Raw genomic sequence first — 22,558 nt, forward strand, 5'->3', positions numbered from 1 at the left:
AGAGACATCAGCTACAGTTTAAATTGTAAGGAGGAATAAAATCCTATTTTACATCTGCATTTTTATCTGCAAGATGTATTTTTTAGAGTGTTTGCTCATCTGCAATTGGACGTTTCCTATTGTCAAATGGACATTTAGAAGATGCCTTTAAGATCTTTATGATTTAGAATGCATGTAAAACTAATATCTTAAAACGACTACATGTAAGATATTCACTTGGACACACTCCTGCTTTTCTGTTACACAAACATGAGAGAAACTTCATCACAAACCGTCTCACTATATATCAAAAAAAAAAAAAAGGACCACATGTTAATATAATATAAATACCTCTATATGGAGCCATACACTGATGTCCACATCCATTGCTGCAGCATTTCTGCTTGTTTGGACAGCTACTGTCACCAGAACACTTCTCAACACACAGTCCAAATCCAATGGGTTGTGGACACGATCCTGGCTTTTCTGCTACACAAACACATGATAGAGAAACCAGATCACTGAATGCCTCGCTGCATATTAAAAATGAAAAAGGTTAAAGCTCATTTAATTCAAACTATTATAACAATATAAATACTTTTATATGGAGGCATACACTAATATCTAGATCTATTGCGGCAGCATTTCTCATCATTCGGACAGTCAACGTCATGAGAACACATCCCGACACACACTCTTGATATTTCATCTTTAAGATTGTTTCCAGGACACACTCTTGGCTTTTCTCATATAAAAATAACATAACTGGAAACCATAATCATCAAATTAATAAAAATCTGTCCATCTTCATCAGTATTTAAAGATTAAGTCAATGTGTTGCTTGCGGTTTCTTCGCAATTATTTGTAAAAGTTACTAGCAATTTTGTAATAAATAAAAAATCCCCCAGTGTTTCTTTTGAAAGACCTCTAAAACCCTACCCCACTACTGGTGTTGTTTACTAATGCATCGTAATATTAATAAATCGTGTCCATCCCTATTTTAATGTTAATAAAGAATCATAACAAACACTAAAGGTTCTTCAGCGGTTCTTTGGGGTGGTTGAGGTTCTATATAGCACGGCTGTATAAAAGAACCGGTTAAGCACAGTATGGTTCTTCAGTGGTTCTTTATGGCAGTGCTGCTCTGCACCTTAACCACCCCAAAGACCCCATTAAACCCATGTATAGTTCTTGAAATGTTCTTAGTTGAAATGGTAAATAAGACATTAAAATACAGTGTATTGCTGAAGAAAACCTGGTTCTCAACCTTTTTGTCCCCAAGGCCCCACTTTAAGGAAATATTCCAGGGCCTTCACACAAGACTTTTTAATCTCAGTAAAGCACCGTGATAAAAAACTGCTTTTGCCTTTGTAGTAAATTCCTATTCATATCAAACATGAGCGAGTGGAGTAAAATCTTAAATCTGAGGAGGAGAACAGGACTGGTGGGACGCAGCAAGACAGTCCAGATACGGAGAGACATCAGCTACAGTTTAAATTGTAAGGAGGAATAAAATCCTATTTTACATCTGCATTTTTATCTGCAAGCCATGTTTTTTTTAGAGTGTTTGCTCATCTGCAATTGGATGTTTCCTATTGTCAAATAAGACATTTAGAAGATGCCTTTAAGATCTTTATGATTTAGAATGCATGTAAAACTAATATCTGAAAGCTGACTATGTGTAAGATATTCACTTGGACACACTCCTGCTTTTCTGTTACACAAACATGAGAGAAACTTCATCACAAACCGACTCACTATATATCAAAAAAAAAAAAAAGGACCACATGTTAATATGATATAAATACCTGTATATGGAGCCATACACTGATGTCCACATCCATTGCTGCAGCATTTCTGATTGTTAGGACAGCTACTGTCACCAGAACACTCCTCAACACACAGTCCAAATCCAATGGGTTGTGGACACGATCCTGGCTTTTCTGCTACACAAACACATGATAGAGAAACCAGATCACTGAATGCCTCGCTGCATATTAAAAATGAAAAAGGTTAAAGCTCATTTAATTCAAACTATTATAACAATATAAATACTTTTATATGGAGGCATACACTAATATCTAGATCTATTGCGGCAGCATTTCTCATCATTCGGACAGTCACAGTCATGAGAACACATCCCGACACACACTCTTGATATTTCATCTTTAAGATTGTTTCCAGGACACACTCCTGGCTTTTCTCATATAAAAATAACATAACTGGAAACCATAATCATCAAATTAATAAAAATCTGTCCATCTCCATCAGAATTTAAAGATTAAGTCAATGTGTTGCTTGCGGTTTCTTCGCAATTATTTGTAAAAGTTACTAGCAATTTTGTAATAAATAAAAAATCCCCCCAGTGTTTCTTTTGAAAGACCTCTAAAATCCTACCCCACTACTGGTGTTGTTTACTAATGCATAGTAATATTAATAAATCGTGTCCATCCCTATTTTAATGTTAATAAAGAATCATAACAAACACTAAAGGTCCTTCAGCGGTTCTTTGGGGTGGTTGAGGTTCCATATAGCACAGTTACTGTATAAAGAACCTGTTAAGCAAAGTATGGTTCTTCAGTGGTTCTTTATGGCAGTGCTGCTATAGCACCTTAACCACCCCAAAGACCCCATTAAACCCATGTATAGTTCTTGAAATGTTCTTAGTTTAGTTGGGGAAATGGTAAATAAGACATTAAAATACAGTGTATTGCTGAAGAAAACCTGGTTCTCAACCTTTTTGTCCCCAAGGCCCCACTTTAAGGAAATATCCCAGGGCCCCACACAAGACTTTTTAATCTCAGTAAAGCACCGTGATTAAAAACTGCTTTTGCCTTTGTAGTAAATTCCTATTCATATCAAACATGAGCGAGTGGAGTAAAATCTTAAATCTGAGGAGGAGAACAGGACTGGTGGGACGCAGCAAGACAGTCCAGATCAGAGATGTATAGTAACGAAGTAGAACTACTTCACTACTGTACTTAAGTACTAAAAGGCGGTATCTGTACTTTACTGGAGTATTATTTTTTCTCCTACTTCCACTTTTACTTCAGTACATATTTTCGATGAGTTTAATACTTTTACTACGATATTTTTGTATGTGCTGCATCGTTACTCGTTACAATTATAAAAATGTTACGAATCATTCCATTACAAACAGAACTGTAGATGGCAGGTTTGATGAACCTGGCACATCATTGAGCGAATTGAGAAGACTGCGCGTGCTGACTGAACTGCTGTGAAGAGAGAGATGAACACCGAGCCGAGCCAGATAATGACTCGTTCATGAGTCAAGAACCGGTTGCATCGGTTTTCGAATCAACAGTCTTTCTTTCTGACAGTTCGATTCAATAAACCAGTTGAAGAAAACAGTTCACCGGTTCTTTTGCGCTCGACGTTATGGCGTCATTGGCTTTGACTGCAAGCCTTCGGTTTACCTGGGCTCATAACATTAGCACAGAATCAGTTCAGAATCAATCACCAAAAGAATCAGTTCGGTTCATGCGGTCTGAGTGTCGGTTTGCTTTCACGCCGAGTCACACATGCACAGTATCATCAGCTCCTCGGTTCTCAAATCGGGCACGTCTGACAGAAACGGTTCTTGACCACTGATCTATAATATAAGTTTTATATATATATATAGATCAGTGTTCTTGACTCGTGAACGAGTCAGTCTGTTGTTCGTTATCTGGCTCGGCTCGGTGTTCATCTTCAGTTCTCTCTTCACATCAGTTCAGTCAGTGTCCTGTTTGAGTAAATGAAATACTCCGGGATATTGGTTTGTTTTAACTCAGAGGGAGTGTCAGCCACATTAAACAAGTTAACATCTTAAGTCATTTGTGGATTAATGTGTATTGGAGACGCGAACTGTTTAAAACGATTCAGTTCGACTTGGTGAACTGGTTTAAAAAGATCCGGTTACATCGAATGATTCGTTCGCGAACCGGATATCACAAACTGCTTTGTTTTGAACTGTCTTACAACAGACACAATGCTGAATAAAGTCGTAGTTTTTGCTATTTTTGGACCAAAATGTATTTTCGACGCTTCGAAATTCTAACTGACCCTCTGATGTCACATGGACTACTTTGATAATATTTTTCTTACCTTTCTGGACATGGACAGTAGCCTATACCATACACACAGCTTCAATGGATGGACTGAGAGCTCTCGGACTAAATCTAAAATATCTTAAACTGTCTTACGGGTTTGAAACAACATGAGGGTGAGTCATTAATGACATAATTTTGCAAATTGGGCGAACTAACCCTTTAAAGGATCACTTCACCCATTTGCATTTAGCTTTGTATTGTTAGAAACCCAGTCATATATTATAATGATCATGGATTTTTCCTTTGTTTTTCCCTGAGATGGGAGAAATAAGGATTTCATTGTTTTACTTCATGCTTATTATGACGTAAAAATCGTCATTTTGCGTCATAATAAGCAGGAAGTCAAAATTCATTGAAAAGTGTATAGACTACAGACACTAGCTTATTATTCTTCCAGGGGGTGGGACCCACTCACCCTACAGGCCTATTACAGATCAGTGGGTGGGACTAAACTTACAGAAACGAAAATGAAAATCCGCCATCTTGTTTGGAAGCTATGTAGCTAAGCTAACAAGCGCTTATGGAGTCAGATTTACGAGAATGGCTGGAGGAACAACTCATGATATGGAAGAAGAGGATTTTCAAAGTCTGTTGCTCGAAACAGATGTTCGTGGCTATCTATACGAGCCACAATATAGAGCAGAGGAGGAACAGGAGGCGGCGGCTGCAGCCGAGGCCGGAGACCTGCCTGTCGCGTCCGAGGAGCCCGGGCGTGCTCGAGCTGGTGCGGACTGGTGGTGCCTGTGCTCTCCTTGTGCGCCTACGGACACAGAGCTCGAGTCCGTCTGCTGAAAGAATTTGAAAGATGCCAATTTCTCCTCGAAGAAATGTCTGAGGCAGACAAGGACACGGATGTTTGCGTTGTGAACCATCCTAGTTTCGCCCCGCATATGGACAGAGGTGTCCTGGAGACATATTTCAGAATTCTGAAGGTAAACTGGAAACGCCAGCCGAAGCCTGCACAAATGGACGTCTAACTGTAAAATAAGTGTTTCAATTTTATTTATTATTCATTTCGTGAAATGTATACAATTTCTTCAAGCATTATTATCACGAAATGATTCCCGGTTAATAAGTTACGTAACGTCAACTGTAAACTGTTTGTGCAGTACCTTTTTTAATGCACAAAAAGCTTACTGTGGCATTGTTTACTACTGTGGCACGTAAATACCATACATCGCTAACTGTGTCCTCAATGTCTTGTAGACAATATCGCCTAACAGCCTAACAGCGGTGTTCTGGATTAGTGGGAGTGGCTTGTGGAGCTGTGCAAATGTGTTGCATTGTGGGAGTTGTGGTTTTCCATACAAATGAGCCCTAAAGTTACTTTCTGTAATAACTCGGTCAAAAAGGCACCAAATTCGAAAGTTTTAATAGATTTCGACTACATATATGACCCACTTTCAATGAAGATCAATGTTCCCACGGGTGAAATGCTCCTTTAATCTTTTTTTTTTGTTTACAAAAAGTAACAGTCAAAGGAATTGTGATTGTCCTTTAGGTTAATCATTTGAAATAGTAAAAACAATATGTTCAAACTTTTGACTACTTTCTTAAATAACTACATAACACAATACTTGTACTTTTACTTTCAGTACTTGAGTAGTACATTTTCAAATAGACTACTTGCAATACTTAAGTACAAAAAATGTTGAATACTTTAGTACTTCTACTTAAGTGTGGTGCTTAAAGAGCACTTCAGCTTCTACTCAAGTCATTTTTTTGATAGAGCACTTGTACTTTTACTCAAGTCTGGGTCTCTAGCACTTTATACATCTCTGGTCCAGATACGGAGAGACATCAGCTACAGTTTAAATTGTAAGGAGGAATAAAATCCTATTTTACATCTGCATTTTTATCTGCAAGATGTTTTTTTTTTGAGTGTTTGCTCATCTGCAATTGGACGTTTCCTATTGTCAAATAAGACATTTAGAAGATGCCTTTAAGATCTTTATGATTTAGAATGCATGTAAAACTAATATCTGAAAGCTGACTACGTGTAAGATATTCACTTGGACACACTCCTGCTTTTCTGTTACACAAACATGAGAGAAACTTCATCACAATCCGTCTCACTATATATCTAAAAAAAAAGAAAAAAAAAAAGGACCACATGTTAATATGATATAAATACCTGTATATGGAGCCATACACTGATGTCCACATCCATTGCTGCAGCATTTCTGATTGTTTGGACAGCTACTGTCACCAGAACACTCCTCAACACACAGTCCAAATCCAATGGGTTGTGGACACGATCCTGGCTTTTCTGCTACACAAACACATGATAGAGAAACCAGATCACTGAATGCCTCGCTGCATATGAAAAATGAAAAAGGTTAAAGCTCATTTAATTCAAACTATTATAACAATATAAATACTTTTATATGGAGGCATACACTAATATCTAGATCTATTGCGGCAGCATTTCTCATCATTCGGACAGTCACAGTCATGAGAACACATCCCGACACACACTCTTGATATTTCATCTTTAAGATTGTTTCCAGGACACACTCCTTGCTTTTCTCATATAAAAATAAATAATAAAAATCTGTCCATCTCCATCAGAATTTAAAGATTAAGTCAATGTGTTGCATGAGGTTTCTTCGTAATTATTTGTAAAAGTTACTAGCAATTTTGTAATAAATAAAAAAACCCTGTCAGTGTTTCTTTTGAAAGACCTCTAAAATCCTACCCCACTACTGGTGTTGTTTACTAATGCATAGTAATATTAATAAATCGTGTCCATCCCTATTTTAATGTTAATAAAGAATCATAACAAACACTAAAGGTTCTTCAGCGGTTCTTTGGGGTGGTTGAGGTTCTATATAGCACGGCTGTATAAAAGAACCGGTTAAGCACAGTATGGTTCTTCAGTGGTTCTTTATGGCAGTGCTGCTATAGCACCTTAACCACCCCAAAGACCCCATTAAACCCATGTATAGTTCTTGAAATGTTCTTAGTTTAGTTGGGGAAATGGTAAATAAGACATTAAAATACAGTGTATTGCTGAAGAAAACCTGGTTCTCAACCTTTTTGTCCCCAAGGCCCCACTTTAAGGAAATATCCCAGGGCCCCACACAAGACTTTTTAATCTCAGTAAAGCACCGTGATTAAAAACTGCTTTTGCCTTTGTAGTAAATTCCTATTCATATCAAACATGAGCGAGTGGAGTAAAATCTTAAATCTGAGGAGGAGAACAGGACTGGTGGGACGCAGCAAGACAGTCCAGATCAGAGATGTATAGTAACGAAGTAGAACTACTTCACTACTGTACTTAAGTACTAAAAGGCGGTATCTGTACTTTACTGGAGTATTATTTTTTCTCCTACTTCCACTTTTACTTCAGTACATATTTTCGATGAGTTTAATACTTTTACTACGATATTTTTGTATGTGCTGCATCGTTACTCGTTACAATTATAAAAATGTTACGAATCATTCCATTACAAACAGAACTGTAGATGGCAGGTTTGATGAACCTGGCACATCATTGAGCGAATTGAGAAGACTGCGCGTGCTGACTGAACTGCTGTGAAGAGAGAGATGAACACCGAGCCGAGCCAGATAATGACTCGTTCATGAGTCAAGAACCGGTTGCATCGGTTTTCGAATCAACAGTCTTTCTTTCTGACAGTTCGATTCAATAAACCAGTTGAAGAAAACAGTTCACCGGTTCTTTTGCGCTCGACGTTATGGCGTCATTGGCTTTGACTGCAAGCCTTCGGTTTACCTGGGCTCATAACATTAGCACAGAATCAGTTCAGAATCAATCACCAAAAGAATCAGTTCGGTTCATGCGGTCTGTGTGTCGGTTTGCTTTCACGCCGAGTCACACATGCACAGTATCATCAGCTCCTCGGTTCTCAAATCGGGCACGTCTGACAGAAACGGTTCTTGACCACTGATCTATAATATAAGTTTTATATATATATATAGATCAGTGTTCTTGACTCGTGAACGAGTCAGTCTGTTGTTCGTTATCTGGCTCGGCTCGGTGTTCATCTTCAGTTCTCTCTTCACATCAGTTCAGTCAGTGTCCTGTTTGAGTAAATGAAATACTCCGGGATATTGGTTTGTTTTAACTCAGAGGGAGTGTCAGCCACATTAAACAAGTTAACATCTTAAGTCATTTGTGGATTAATGTGTATTGGAGACGCGAACTGTTTAAAACGATTCAGTTCGACTTGGTGAACTGGTTTAAAAAGATCCGGTTACATCGAATGATTCGTTCGCGAACCGGATATCACAAACTGCTTTGTTTTGAACTGTCTTACAACAGACACAATGCTGAATAAAGTCGTAGTTTTTGCTATTTTTGGACCAAAATGTATTTTCGACGCTTCGAAATTCTAACTGACCCTCTGATGTCACATGGACTACTTTGATAATATTTTTCTTACCTTTCTGGACATGGACAGTAGCCTATACCATACACACAGCTTCAATGGATGGACTGAGAGCTCTCGGACTAAATCTAAAATATCTTAAACTGTCTTACGGGTTTGAAACAACATGAGGGTGAGTCATTAATGACATAATTTTGCAAATTGGGCGAACTAACCCTTTAAAGGATCACTTCACCCATTTGCATTTAGCTTTGTATTGTTAGAAACCCAGTCATATATTATAATGATCATGGATTTTTCCTTTGTTTTTCCCTGAGATGGGAGAAATAAGGATTTCATTGTTTTACTTCATGCTTATTATGACGTAAAAATCGTCATTTTGCGTCATAATAAGCAGGAAGTCAAAATTCATTGAAAAGTGTATAGACTACAGACACTAGCTTATTATTCTTCCAGGGGGTGGGACCCACTCACCCTACAGGCCTATTACAGATCAGTGGGTGGGACTAAACTTACAGAAACGAAAATGAAAATCCGCCATCTTGTTTGGAAGCTATGTAGCTAAGCTAACAAGCGCTTATGGAGTCAGATTTACGAGAATGGCTGGAGGAACAACTCATGATATGGAAGAAGAGGATTTTCAAAGTCTGTTGCTCGAAACAGATGTTCGTGGCTATCTATACGAGCCACAATATAGAGCAGAGGAGGAACAGGAGGCGGCGGCTGCAGCCGAGGCCGGAGACCTGCCTGTCGCGTCCGAGGAGCCCGGGCGTGCTCGAGCTGGTGCGGACTGGTGGTGCCTGTGCTCTCCTTGTGCGCCTACGGACACAGAGCTCGAGTCCGTCTGCTGAAAGAATTTGAAAGATGCCAATTTCTCCTCGAAGAAATGTCTGAGGCAGACAAGGACACGGATGTTTGCGTTGTGAACCATCCTAGTTTCGCCCCGCATATGGACAGAGGTGTCCTGGAGACATATTTCAGAATTCTGAAGGTAAACTGGAAACGCCAGCCGAAGCCTGCACAAATGGACGTCTAACTGTAAAATAAGTGTTTCAATTTTATTTATTATTCATTTCGTGAAATGTATACAATTTCTTCAAGCATTATTATCACGAAATGATTCCCGGTTAATAAGTTACGTAACGTCAACTGTAAACTGTTTGTGCAGTACCTTTTTTAATGCACAAAAAGCTTACTGTGGCATTGTTTACTACTGTGGCACGTAAATACCATACATCGCTAACTGTGTCCTCAATGTCTTGTAGACAATATCGCCTAACAGCCTAACAGCGGTGTTCTGGATTAGTGGGAGTGGCTTGTGGAGCTGTGCAAATGTGTTGCATTGTGGGAGTTGTGGTTTTCCATACAAATGAGCCCTAAAGTTACTTTCTGTAATAACTCGGTCAAAAAGGCACCAAATTCGAAAGTTTTAATAGATTTCGACTACATATATGACCCACTTTCAATGAAGATCAATGTTCCCACGGGTGAAATGCTCCTTTAATCTTTTTTTTTGTTTACAAAAAGTAACAGTCAAAGGAATTGTGATTGTCCTTTAGGTTAATCATTTGAAATAGTAAAAACAATATGTTCAAACTTTTGACTACTTTCTTAAATAACTACATAACACAATACTTGTACTTTTACTTTCAGTACTTGAGTAGTACATTTTCAAATAGACTACTTGCAATACTTAAGTACAAAAAATGTTGAATACTTTAGTACTTCTACTTAAGTGTGGTGCTTAAAGAGCACTTCAGCTTCTACTCAAGTCATTTTTTTGATAGAGCACTTGTACTTTTACTCAAGTCTGGGTCTCTAGCACTTTATACATCTCTGGTCCAGATACGGAGAGACATCAGCTACAGTTTAAATAGTAAGGAGGAATAAAATCCTATTTTACATCTGCATTTTTATCTGCAAGATGTTTTTTTTTTGAGTGTTTGCTCATCTGCAATTGGACGTTTCCTATTGTCAAATAAGACATTTAGAAGATGCCTTTAAGATCTTTATGATTTAGAATGCATGTAAAACTAATATCTGAAAGCTGACTACGTGTAAGATATTCACTTGGACACACTCCTGCTTTTCTGTTACACAAACATGAGAGAAACTTCATCACAATCCGTCTCACTATATATCTAAAAAAAAAGAAGAAAAAAAGGACCACATGTTAATATGATATAAATACCTGTATATGGAGCCATACACTGATGTCCACATCCATTGCTGCAGCATTTCTGATTGTTTGGACAGCTACTGTCACCAGAACACTCCTCAACACACAGTCCAAATCCAATGGGTTGTGGACACGATCCTGGCTTTTCTGCTACACAAACACATGATAGAGAAACCAGATCACTGAATGCCTCGCTGCATATGAAAAATGAAAAAGGTTAAAGCTCATTTAATTCAAACTATTATAACAATATAAATACTTTTATATGGAGGCATACACTAATATCTAGATCTATTGCGGCAGCATTTCTCATCATTCGGACAGTCACAGTCATGAGAACACATCCCGACACACACTCTTGATATTTCATCTTTAAGATTGTTTCCAGGACACACTCCTGGCTTTTCTCATATAAAAATAAATAATAAAAATCTGTCCATCTCCATCAGAATTTAAAGATTAAGTCAATGTGTTGCATGAGGTTTCTTCGTAATTATTTGTAAAAGTTACTAGCAATTTTGTAATAAATAAAAAAACCCTGTCAGTGTTTCTTTTGAAAGACCTCTAAAATCCTACCCCACTACTGGTGTTGTTTACTAATGCATAGTAATATTAATAAATCGTGTCCATCCCTATTTTAATGTTAATAAAGAATCATAACAAACACTAAAGGTTCTTCAGCGGTTCTTTGGGGTGGTTGAGGTTCTATATAGCACGGCTGTATAAAAGAACCGGTTAAGCACAGTATGGTTCTTCAGTGGTTCTTTATGGCAGTGCTGCTCTGCACCTTAACCACCCCAAATACCCCATTAAACCCATGTATAGTTCCTGAAAGGTGTGCTGTCTTGGAGGATAAGAGAAAGCCAAGACGTGATTGGATCTAGGGTTTGAATGAATATCTAAACCAATAAGAGGCTCGACCTTAGGAGGTGTTTGTGATGGCACAAAGTTCATTAAAAAGACTATGGGACTCATTCATGAAGCTTGCAGAAATACGAGTAAATGCTGTGTAACCACACATTAATATAATATTAATACCTGTATATGAAGGCATACACTGATGTCCACATCCATTGCTGCAGCATTTCTCATCATCTGGACATTCACGATCACCAAAACAGTCCTCGACACACGGTCCTATCATGTCTTTATCATCAGGACAAACTCCTAGCTTTGCTGATAAAAAAATCACGTAACAGAAAAACCATTAAACATTACTGGGCTATCTCATAGCCAGCAATATTAACTTCTCTGTGGTTCAATCATTGTACAAGTAAAGTGAAAATGATGTATTGAAGGTGTTGTATAGTGCATTTAAAGTGGTTCCCCAATTACAAGCCAATTAACTACTTTTAATGATACTTAGCACTTTTTTATTAGAATGTACCATCACAACCACATTTTCATACACAAGAAAAAAAAAATATATATATAGTAACAATTTTGTAGCAAACACATGCATGTGATCAGACTATTTGAATATGGGGCTTGTAAGGTAGTACTTCCTTAGTGACTTAGTTATAAACAGATGCATGCTAAATTTAATCGAGTTGTTAAAACGGTAAAGTACCAAACATTTGGAAAAAAAAATTAACAAAAAGATTTTAGTAGTGATGGCATACATACCTGGTGACAAACGAGCGTTTCGTTTTACTGTAAATAAATAAAGAAAGTTGATCTTTACAATGGAAAAAAATATAAACACATTGCAACTTATGATGTCAGCTTTGTTTAAACTACACTAACTTATACATTTTTATGAAGTTAAAAGATCTTACCTCTGGCATGTTTTTTGGCATCTGTTGTGCTCAAGCACACAGAGAGACACAACAAGACAGCAATCAACGAGCAGCACACCAGAGCGTTCATCTTCTCAACCTGCGATCGCTCACTGGACAATGTGCTGAATTGGTGAGTCAGGAGGGTTTTATAGCACTTTTTGAAAGAGCATTTTTAAAGAACTAGGAGGTCTGACGCAACTCTAACCCTGAAACTCACCTGCCTGTGGGCTAGTGGCCTAATCTTGAAGACCCTGGTTAACTTGTTCAGGTGTGTTTGAGAACAGGTTTTTCAGATTGGAACCTTTGAAATCAATTCAAATGGTTTCATTTACTTTTGGTCAATATCAAGGTTTTTATGGTGGTGATTAGAACACTTTTAGATGAGCCATATACTGCTATCTGATAATTATTTTTAATTATTTGACTTTTTAATTTGTATCTGCAGTATTTTCCACTTTGCTTATTAAAAAGTTTGGTTGTAGAATGTTTTCCCTAAAGTTCAGCATGTTATTTGTAATATCTGTATATAATCGTGTTGAAACGAGTTGGTCTTGTGTATCATTCCACATTTGATCACTTTTGGCCTGCGGGTGTCGCTGTTGGACAGTGTTTTCTCTACTTCCTGTTGGCCTTTCTGTAGCAAATCGTAGCTCCGTGTAGCTGTTTTTATTTTATTTTTTCTCTAGAATCTTTATCTTACTATCACTCTCTGCTTTTTAAAGTGGTAAAATATAACTTAGTTCACACCATATTTCTGATATTATCGATCAATCTTATCAGATTAACTTTGATCGTTCACTTCTATTTTATTTCCGTGAGTGCAGTACACCTGCAAAGCGTTAGCACTCGTTAGCTTGTCATTAGCGTTTTCATTCGAACCTATCGCTGTATTCTTTTCTCCTCTCGCTCCAGTTTTTCACAAGTTCATCAAACAACCACAGTAAGAATTTTCATCAAGCACGGTGAGTAATGGCTTCTCCTGTCATTGTTTCTTGCACCTCTTGCCACATGTACAGTTTATCTATCTCTGTCGCTGATGAGGGATTCACATGTGATAAATGCAGGGAAATAGTTAGGCTGACAGAGAAGATTTCAGAATTAGAGACACGCATCCAAACTTTAATTGAGGACAGTAAGAACGTTAGGGCTGTAGATATGGCTTTGAATGCGTCTAGCTCAGGGAATCCTGTACATTGTTCGGTTCCGGAAAAAGAGCCCCTGCAGCAGGGCAACTGGGTGACGGTGAGGCAGCGTAGTCGTGGGTCAAAACACCGCTCTTCTGTTCCGATCAAAACATTAAACAGGTTCTCCCCACTCAGTGATGCATCCACTGAGAAACCTGATGAAAGTGCTCTAGTTATTGGTGATTCTATTGTACGGAACGTGAATATAGAGACACCAGCCACCATAGTCAAATGTTTACCGGGAGCCAGAGCGCCTGACATCTTGGCAAATTTAAAAGTGCTGGCTAATGCTAAACGTAAATACAGTAAGATTGTTATTCATGCCGGCGCTAATGATGTTCGACTTCGCCAGTCGAAGATCACTAAAAATAACATTAAAGAGGTGTGTGAACTTGCAAGCACGATGTCAGACACTGTAATATGCTCTGGGCCCCTCCCTGCTTACCGTGGTGATGAGATGCATAGCAGATTGTCATTACTCAATGGCTGGATGTCTAAGTGGTGCCCACAGAATAACATAGGTTTCATAGACAATTGGACGAGCTTTTGGGGCAGACCTGACCTGTTTAAAAGAGATGGTCTTCATCCCTCCTGGGGTGGCGCCACTCTTCTCTCTAGAAATTTGGCAAATAGTCTTCGTGTTTATACTTGACTAACTGGGGCCCAGGTCAGGAAGCAGACAGACTGGCTAAACCGATCGTCTGCTAGCTGCCTCCCGTCACAGAGGTCAGTTAATTCTCAGCACATAGAGACTCTTTCACCTAGATATCACACTATAGAGACTGTGTCTTTTCCCCGAACTAGAAAAAACAAAAAACGTCCAAACCAAGTTAAGATTAACAATTTAATTGAGGTTCAACAAATAAAAAACAGAAGCAATATGGATAAACAAATGATAAAGCTTGGCTTATTGAATATCAGATCCCTTTCTACGAAAACACTTTTTGTAAATAATATGATCACTGATCATAATATAGATGTACTCTGTTTGACAGAAACCTGGCTAAAACCTGATGATTACATTATTTTAAATGAGTCCACCCCCCAAGATTACTGTTATAAACATGAGCCGCGTCTAAAAGGCAAAGGTGGAGGTGTTGCTTCAATTTTTAACAACGTTTTCAGGATCTCTCAGAGGACAGGCTTCAAGTATAACTCGTTTGAAGTAATGGTGCTTCATATAACATTATCCAGAGAAAGAAATGTTAATGATAAATCCCCTGTTATGTTTGTACTGGCTACTGTATACAGGCCACCAGGGCACCATACAGACTTTATTAAAGAGTTTGGTGATTTTACATCCGAGTTGTTTCTGGCTGCAGATAAAGTCTTAATAGTTGGTGATTTTAATATCCATGTTGATAATGAGAAAGATGCATTGGGATCAGCATTTATAGACATTCTGAACTCTATTGGTGTTCGACAACACGTTTCAGGACCTACTCATTGTCGAAATCATACTCTAGATTTAATACTGTCACATGGAATTGATGTTGATGGTGTTGAAATTATTCAGCCAAGTGATGATATCTCAGATCATTATTTAGTTCTGTGCAAACTTCATATAGCCTAAATTGTAAATCCTACTTCTTGTTACAAGTATGGAAGAACCATCACTTCTAACACAAAAGACTGCTTTTTAAGTTATCTTCCTGATGTAACCAATTTCCTTAGCATATCCAAAACCTCAGAACTTTATGATGTAACAGAAACTATGGACTCTCTCTTTTCTAGCCCTGTAAATACAGTTGCTCCTTTACGCTTAAGGAAGGTTAAGGAAAACAGTTTGACACCATGGTATTATGAGCATACTCGCACCCTAAAGAGAGCAGCCCGAAAAATGGAGAACAGCTGGAGGAAAACAAAACTAGAGGTATTTCGTATTGCTTGGCGGGAAAGTAACATATCCTACAGAAAAGCATTAAAAACTGCTAGATCCGATTACTTTTCTTCTCTTTTAGAAGAAAACAAACATAACCCCAGGTATTTATTCAATACAGTGGCTAAATTAACGAAAAATAAAGCCTCAACAAGTGTTGACATTTCCCAACAATCACAGCAGTAATGACTTTATGAACTACTTTACTTCTAAAATCGATACTATTAGAGATAAAATTGCAACCATTCAGCTGTCAGATATAGTATCACATCAGACAGTGCACTATAGACCCCCTGAGGAACAGTTCCACTCAGTCTCTACTTTAGGAGAGGAAGAATTGTATAAACTTGTTAAATCATCTAAACCAACAACATGTATGTTAGACCCTATACCATCTAAGCTCCTAAAAGAGGTGCTTCCAGAAGTAATAGATCCTCTTCTGACTATTATTAATTCCTCATTGTCATTAGGATACGTCCCCAAAACCTTCAAACTGGCTGTTATTAAGCCTCTCATCAAAAAACCACCGCTTGACCCCAAAGAACTAGTTAATTATAGACCAATCTCGAATCTCCCTTTTCTGTCCAAGATACTAGAAAAGGTGGTATCCTCACAATTATATTCCTTCTTAGAGAAAAATGGTATATGTGAGGATTTAGACCGTATCATAGTACTGAGACTGCTCTCCTTAGAGTTACAAATGATCTGCTCTTATCATCTGATCGTGGGTGTATCTCTCTATTAGTTTTATTGGATCTTAGTGCTGCGTTTGACACAATTGACCACAACATTCAAGTTTTTATTTGTATAGCGCTTTTTACAATACAAATCGTTACAAAGCAACTTTACAGAAAATTAAAAATAATAATAATAATACAAGACGTAGTCAGCTAGATGATGAACTATCAATATTATTAATTAATAGTAATTATATGATGCAGTCACACATGTAGCAATAATTGTTAGTTCTGTTTGTTGATTCAAGGTTAGGATCATCTGGGGTCCTCTGAGGGTCAGCATCATCTCTTCTCAGGTGTTCTGGATCCAGACTGGAGCTTGTGTAAATCCTAGTTACCACGGGATGTTAATCCCGTGGCAAAACATAGAAACAAATAGAGACATCATTAGCATAGCTGCTGATCCAACAAAGTAAAATTAGTTTAACCCAAGCTAAAGAATAAAAATGCAGATGCAACTACACTCACAATTTAAGAGATACATTATTCGAATGCTTGGCGAAAGAGATGCGTTTTTAATCTAGATTTAAACAGAGAGAGTGTGTCTGAACCCCGAACATTATCAGGAAGGCTATTCCAGAGTTTGGGAGCCAAATGTGAAAAAGCTCTACCTCCTTTAGTGGACTTTGCTATCCTAGGAACTACCAAAAGTCCAGCGTTTTGTGACCTTAGGGTGCGTGATGGGTTGTAGCGTGGTAGAAGGCTAGTTAGGTACGCAGGAGCTAAACCATTTAGGGCCTTATAGGTAAGTAATGATAATTTGTAACAGATACGGAACTTAATAGGTAGCCAGTGCAGAGACTGTAAAATTGGGGTAATATGATCATATTTTCTTGACCTGGTAAGGACTCTAGCTGCTGCATTTTGGACTACCTGTAGCTTGTTTATTGACGAAGCAGGACAACCACCTAGAAGTGCATTACAATAGTCCAGTCTAGAGGTCATGAATGCATGAACTAGCTTTTCTGCATCAGAAACAGATAACATGTTTCGTAGCTTGGCAATGTTTCTAAGATGGAAGAATGCAGTTTTTGTAACATTGGAAATATGATTTTCAAAAGACAAATTGCTGTCTAATATAACACCCAGATTTCTGACTGTAGAGGAAGTAACAGTACATCCGTCTAGTTGCAGATTGTAATCTACAAGATTCTGTGTGGTGTTTTTTGGTCCAATAATTAATATCTCTGTCTTATCTGAATTTAATTGGAGAAAATTATTTGTCATCCAATCTTTTACATTTTTAACACACTCTGTTAGCTTAGATAATTGGGAAGTTTCATCTGGTCTCGTTGAAATATATAGCTGAGTATCATCAGCATAACAGTGGAAGCTTATTCCGTATTTTCTAATAATATTACCAAGGGGCAACATGTATATTGAAAATAGAAGGGGACCTAGGACGGATCCTTGTGGCACTCCATATTTTACTGATGATAAATGAGATGACACCCCATTTAAGTAAACAAAATGGTAGCGATCGGACAGGTAGGATCTAAACCATCTTAGAGCCTGCCCTTGAATACCTGTATAGTTTTGTAATCGATCTATGAGTATGTCATGATCTATGGTGTCGAACGCAGCACTAAGATCAAGTAAGACTAGAAATGAGATGCAGCCTTGATCTGACGCAAGAAGCAGGTCATTTGTAATTTTAACAAGTGCAGTTTCTGTGCTATGGTGGGGCCTAAAACCTGACTGAAATTCTTCATACAGATCATTTTTATGCAGGAAGGTGCTCAATTGAGCAGACACAACTTTTTCTAAAATTTTAGACATAAATGGAAGATTTGAAATAGGCCTATAATTTGCCAGTACACTAGGATCTAGTTTTGGTTTCTTAATAAGAGGCTTGATAACCGCCAGCTTGAATGGCGGTTATCATTCTTTTGCATAGACTTGAACACTTTGTTGGCATCAGTGGAAGTGCATTAGAATGGTTTAAATCGTACTTATATGACCGCCATCAGTTCGTAGCAGTGAATGAAGATGTATCCTATCGATCACAAGTGCAGTATGGAGTACCTCAAGGCTCAGTACTAGGGCCGCTACTCTTCACGCTTTATATGTTACCCTTGGGAGATATCATCAGGAAACATGATGTTAGCTTTCACTGTTATGCTGATGATACTCAACTCTATATTTCTTCGCAGCCCGGTGAAACACACCAATTTGAAAAACTAATGGATTGCATAGTCGATATAAAAAACTGGATGACAAGTAATTTCTTACTGCTAAATTCTGAAAAAACAGAGGTGTTAATTATAGGACCTAAAAACTCCGCTTGTAATAACCTAGAACACTGTCTAAGACTTGATGGTTGCTCTGTCAATTCTTCGTCATCAGTTAGGAACCTAGGTGTGCTATTTGATCGCAATCTTTCCTTAGAAAGCCACGTCTCTAGCATTTGTAAAACTGCATTTTTCCATCTCAAAAATATATCTAAATTACGGCCTATGCTCTCAATGTCAAATACAGAAATGTTAATCCATGCATTTATGACCTCAAGGTTAGATTATTGTAATGCTTTATTGGGTGGTTGTTCTGCACGCTTAGTAAACAAACTACAGCTAGTCCAAAATGCAGCAGCAAGAGTTCTTACTAGAACCAGGAAGTATGACCATATCAGGCCGGTCCTGTCAACACTGCACTGGCTCCCTATCAAGCATCGTATAGATTTTAAAATATTGCTTATTACCTATAAAGCCCTGAATGGTTTAGCACCTCAGTATTTGAATGAGCTCCTTTTACATTATAATCCTCTACGTCCGCTACGTTCTCAAAACTCAGGCAATTTGATAATACCTAGAATATCTTCCTTTTCCTATTTGGCGCCTAAACTCTGGAATAACCTACCTAACATTGTTCGGGAGGCAGACACACTCTTGCAGTTTAAATCTAGATTAAAGACCCATCTCTTTAACCTGGCATACACATAACATACTAATATGCTTTTATTATCCAAATCGGTTAAAGGATTTTTAGGCTGCATTAATTAGGTAAACCGGAACCGGAAACACTTCCCATAACACCCTATGTACTTGCTACATCATTAAAAGAATGGCATCTACGCTAATATTTGTCTGTTTCTCTCTTGTTCCGAGGTCACCGTGGCCACCAGATCCAGTCTGTGTCCAGATCAGAGGGTCACTGGCACTGCAGTCACCCGGATCCAGTACGTATTCAGACCAGATGCTGGATCAGCACCTAGAAAGGACCTCTAAATCCCTGAAAGACAGCGGAGACCAGAACAACTAGAGCCCCAGATACAGATCCCCTGTAAAGACCACAGGAAACAGATGATTCTTCTGCACAATTTGACTTTGCTGCAGCCTGGAATTGAACTACTGGTTTCGTCTGGTCAGAGGAGAACTGGCCCCCCAACTGAGCCTGGTTTCTCCCAAGGTTTTTTTCTCCATTCTGTCACCGATGGAGTTTCGGGTTCCTTGCCGCTGTCGCCTCTGGCTTGCTTAGTTGGGGACACTTCATCTACAGCGATATCGTTGACTTGATTGCAAATAAATGCACAGACACTATTTAATTGAACAGAGATGACATAACTGAATTCAATGATGAACTGCCTTTAACTATCATTTTTGCATTATTGACACTGTTTTCCTAATGAATGTTGTTCAGTTGCTTTGACGCAATGTATTTTGTTTAAAGCGCTATATAAATAAAGGTGACTTTGACTTTGACTTTGTGGAGGCTGGTTTGGGCATTAAAATTATTGACTGCTTTTGGCATTCAAATTGTTGAAATTATTGATCATTGATTGTCAAGTATTCAAGCAAACATGGTTCCAGTGGTGCAATTCCTGTGGTGGGCGATGGGGATCTTCAGTTTTATGCTTTATTTTTGACTATACAAGCTCTATATCCTTCTGAGAAGTGGCTCAAAATATACCATATTAAGTCAATGTTAATGCGTAAATGCCAATTGCATTGAATTAATGTTAGGAAGTGAATCACTTTGCAGAAACCCTAAAAATACAACTAACTGCAGTCTCACCAATGAGTTGCCATCTGATGCACAGAGAAGCAACATTAATATTTCAACTATATTTCAATAGTTGGTACATCAACAGATCCCTAATTTCAATGTTGGGGGAAAATAAAAATGACGCCTGAACACACAACATCATAACCATTGCTTCTCAGCTAGTAAATACAAACCCTGAAAGCACCATTACTTCTGCAAAGCGTGTTCCAGTTTCAGAAATAAACTTATCCATTGTAGTTAGTGCTGATATTGAAAAACCAATGGCTAAACATCTCCCTCTGATACTATAGGGAGTCCAGAGTCTAGCACCAACCAGTTCCACCAGACCTGGACGTCTAGTCATCCTGAAGACCTCGATTAGCTGGTTCAGGTGTGTCTAACTGGGCTTGGAGAAAAACGCTGCAGGTGGCCCTCCAGGAGCTGAATTTGACACCCCTGTACTAAAACATTTCTCTTTGTATCTGTTGTGTTTCTTTCAGAGTTTCAAACAAGAGGATAAGGTTGTGTAAGGGGTTAGCACATGCAAAAAAAAGCATACTTTATTGTATTTGTAATATATTCCCTGCTTTAATAGTAGATAGCAAATATACTTTACTAAGTAAAAAGTATATTAACATTATGCTTTTGCCTATTTTTTATAAGTAAATTTATTTGCACTTAAATATATTTTATGAATATTTTTAACTGTGTGCTGAAAATGATAATTTTAAAGTATACTCTCAAAGTATTATTAGAATAGGTGTCATTAATGATTTTCTAACTTATTTAAAAATAAATAAATAAAAAAGTGTTTGGATAAAAGGGAGTCAGAGTGCACTGTTTGACCTGTATGTTTTGATTCACTAAGAAGAACCGATTCGCTTAAATCGTTCGATCGGGAATCAGACCACACTGTATCAAGCTGCGTCCCAAATGACAGCACTATTTAAATATGACCGATTCACAGGGCCATAGCTGGGGTCAGCAAATTGTAATGAATTACAATATGCAAAAACTTCAGACAACTATTAGTATGACAATATTAACACATCTATCAATACTTTGTTGACCAATTACAACCCGAATTCCAGAAAGGTTGGGACGTTTTTTAAATTTTAATAAAATGAAAACTAAAAGACTTTCAAATCACATGAGCCAATATTTTATTCACAATAGAACATAGATAACATAGCAAATGTTTAAACTGAGAAAGTTTACAATTTTATGCACAAAATGAGCTCATTTCAATTTTGATTTCTGCTACAGGTCTCAAAATAGTTGGGACGGGGCATGTTTACCATGGTGTAGCATCTCCTTTTCTTTTCAAAACAGTTTGAAGACGTCTGGGCATTGAGGCTATGAGTTGCTGGAGTTTTGCTGTTGGAATTTGGTCCCATTCTTGCCTTATATAGATTTCCAGCTGCTGAAGAGTTCGTGGTCGTCTTTGACGTATTTTTCGTTTAATGATGCGCCAAATGTTCTCTATAGGTGAAAGATCTGGACTGCAGGCAGGCCAGGTTAGCACCCGGACTCTTCTACGACGAAGCCATGCTGTTGTTATAGCTGCAGTATGTGGTTTTGCATTGTCTTGCTGAAATAAACAAGGCCTTCCCTGAAATAGATGTTGTTTGGAGGGAAGCATATGTTGCTCTAAAACCTTTATATACCTTTCAGCATTCACAGAGCCTTCCAAAACATGCAAGCTGCCCATACCGTATGCACTTATGCACCCCCATACCATCAGAGATGCTGGCTTTTGAACTGAACGCTGATAACATGCTGGAAGGTCTCCCTCCTCTTTAGCCCTGAGGACACGGCGTCCGTGATTTCCAACAAGAATGTCAAATTTGGACTCGTCTGACCATAAAACACTATTCCACTTTGAAATAGTCCATTTTAAATGAGCCTTGGCCCACAGGACACAACGGCGCTTCTGGACCATGTTCACATATGGCTTCCTTTTTGCATGATAGAGCTTTAGTTGGCATCTGCTGATGGCAAGGCGGATTGTGTTTACCGACAGTGGTTTCTGAAAGTATTCCTGGGCCCATTTAGTAATGTCATTGACACAATCATGCCGATGAGTGATGCAGTGTCGTCTGAGAGCCCGAAGACCACGGGCATCCAATAAAGGTCTCCGGCCTTGTCCCTTACGCACAGAGATTTCTCCAGTTTCTCTGAATCTTTTGATGATGTCATGCACTGTAGATGATGAGATTTGCAAAGCCTTTGCAATTTGACGTTGAGGAACATTGTTTTTAAAGTTTTCCACAATTTTTTTACGCAGTCTTTCACAGATTGGAGAGCCTCTGCCCATCTTTACTTCTGAGACTCTGCTTCTTCTTCTTCTTCTTCTTCTAGGATTTAATGGCGG

The 22,558-nt window shown here is 38.2% G+C and overlaps 2 protein-coding genes across 13 annotated transcripts in view; one reads left to right on the forward strand and one right to left on the reverse strand.

Annotated features, from left to right (window-relative positions):
- LOC132159562 (uncharacterized) overlaps positions 1 to 12,525 on the reverse strand; it is a 92,036-nt gene extending 79,511 nt beyond the window's left edge. For all 12 annotated transcript variants that reach the window (XM_059569122.1, XM_059569121.1, XM_059569120.1 and 9 more), the window contains exons 1-8: positions 12,401 to 12,525; positions 12,249 to 12,275; positions 10,882 to 11,028; positions 10,635 to 10,772; positions 6,226 to 6,363; positions 2,035 to 2,181; positions 1,788 to 1,925; positions 331 to 468 (exon numbers count right to left, since the gene is read on the reverse strand). In XM_059569122.1, the coding sequence (XP_059425105.1) occupies positions 331 to 468; positions 1,788 to 1,925; positions 2,035 to 2,181; positions 6,226 to 6,363; positions 10,635 to 10,772; positions 10,882 to 10,992 (810 nt within the window). In that variant the 5' untranslated portion in view covers positions 10,993 to 11,028; positions 12,249 to 12,275; positions 12,401 to 12,525. The remainder of the gene's footprint in view (positions 1 to 330; positions 469 to 1,787; positions 1,926 to 2,034; positions 2,182 to 6,225; positions 6,364 to 10,634; positions 10,773 to 10,881; positions 11,029 to 12,248; positions 12,276 to 12,400) is intronic.
- The window catches only part of LOC132159557 (balbiani ring protein 3-like), a 286,577-nt gene that overhangs the window by 82,031 nt on the left and 181,988 nt on the right, over positions 1 to 22,558 (forward strand). The gene's annotated exons all lie outside the window — the stretch shown is intronic.

The sequence above is a fragment of the Carassius carassius genome, chromosome 16, assembly GCF_963082965.1.
Source record: "Carassius carassius chromosome 16, fCarCar2.1, whole genome shotgun sequence".
Classification (NCBI taxonomy): Eukaryota; Metazoa; Chordata; class Actinopteri; order Cypriniformes; family Cyprinidae; genus Carassius; species Carassius carassius.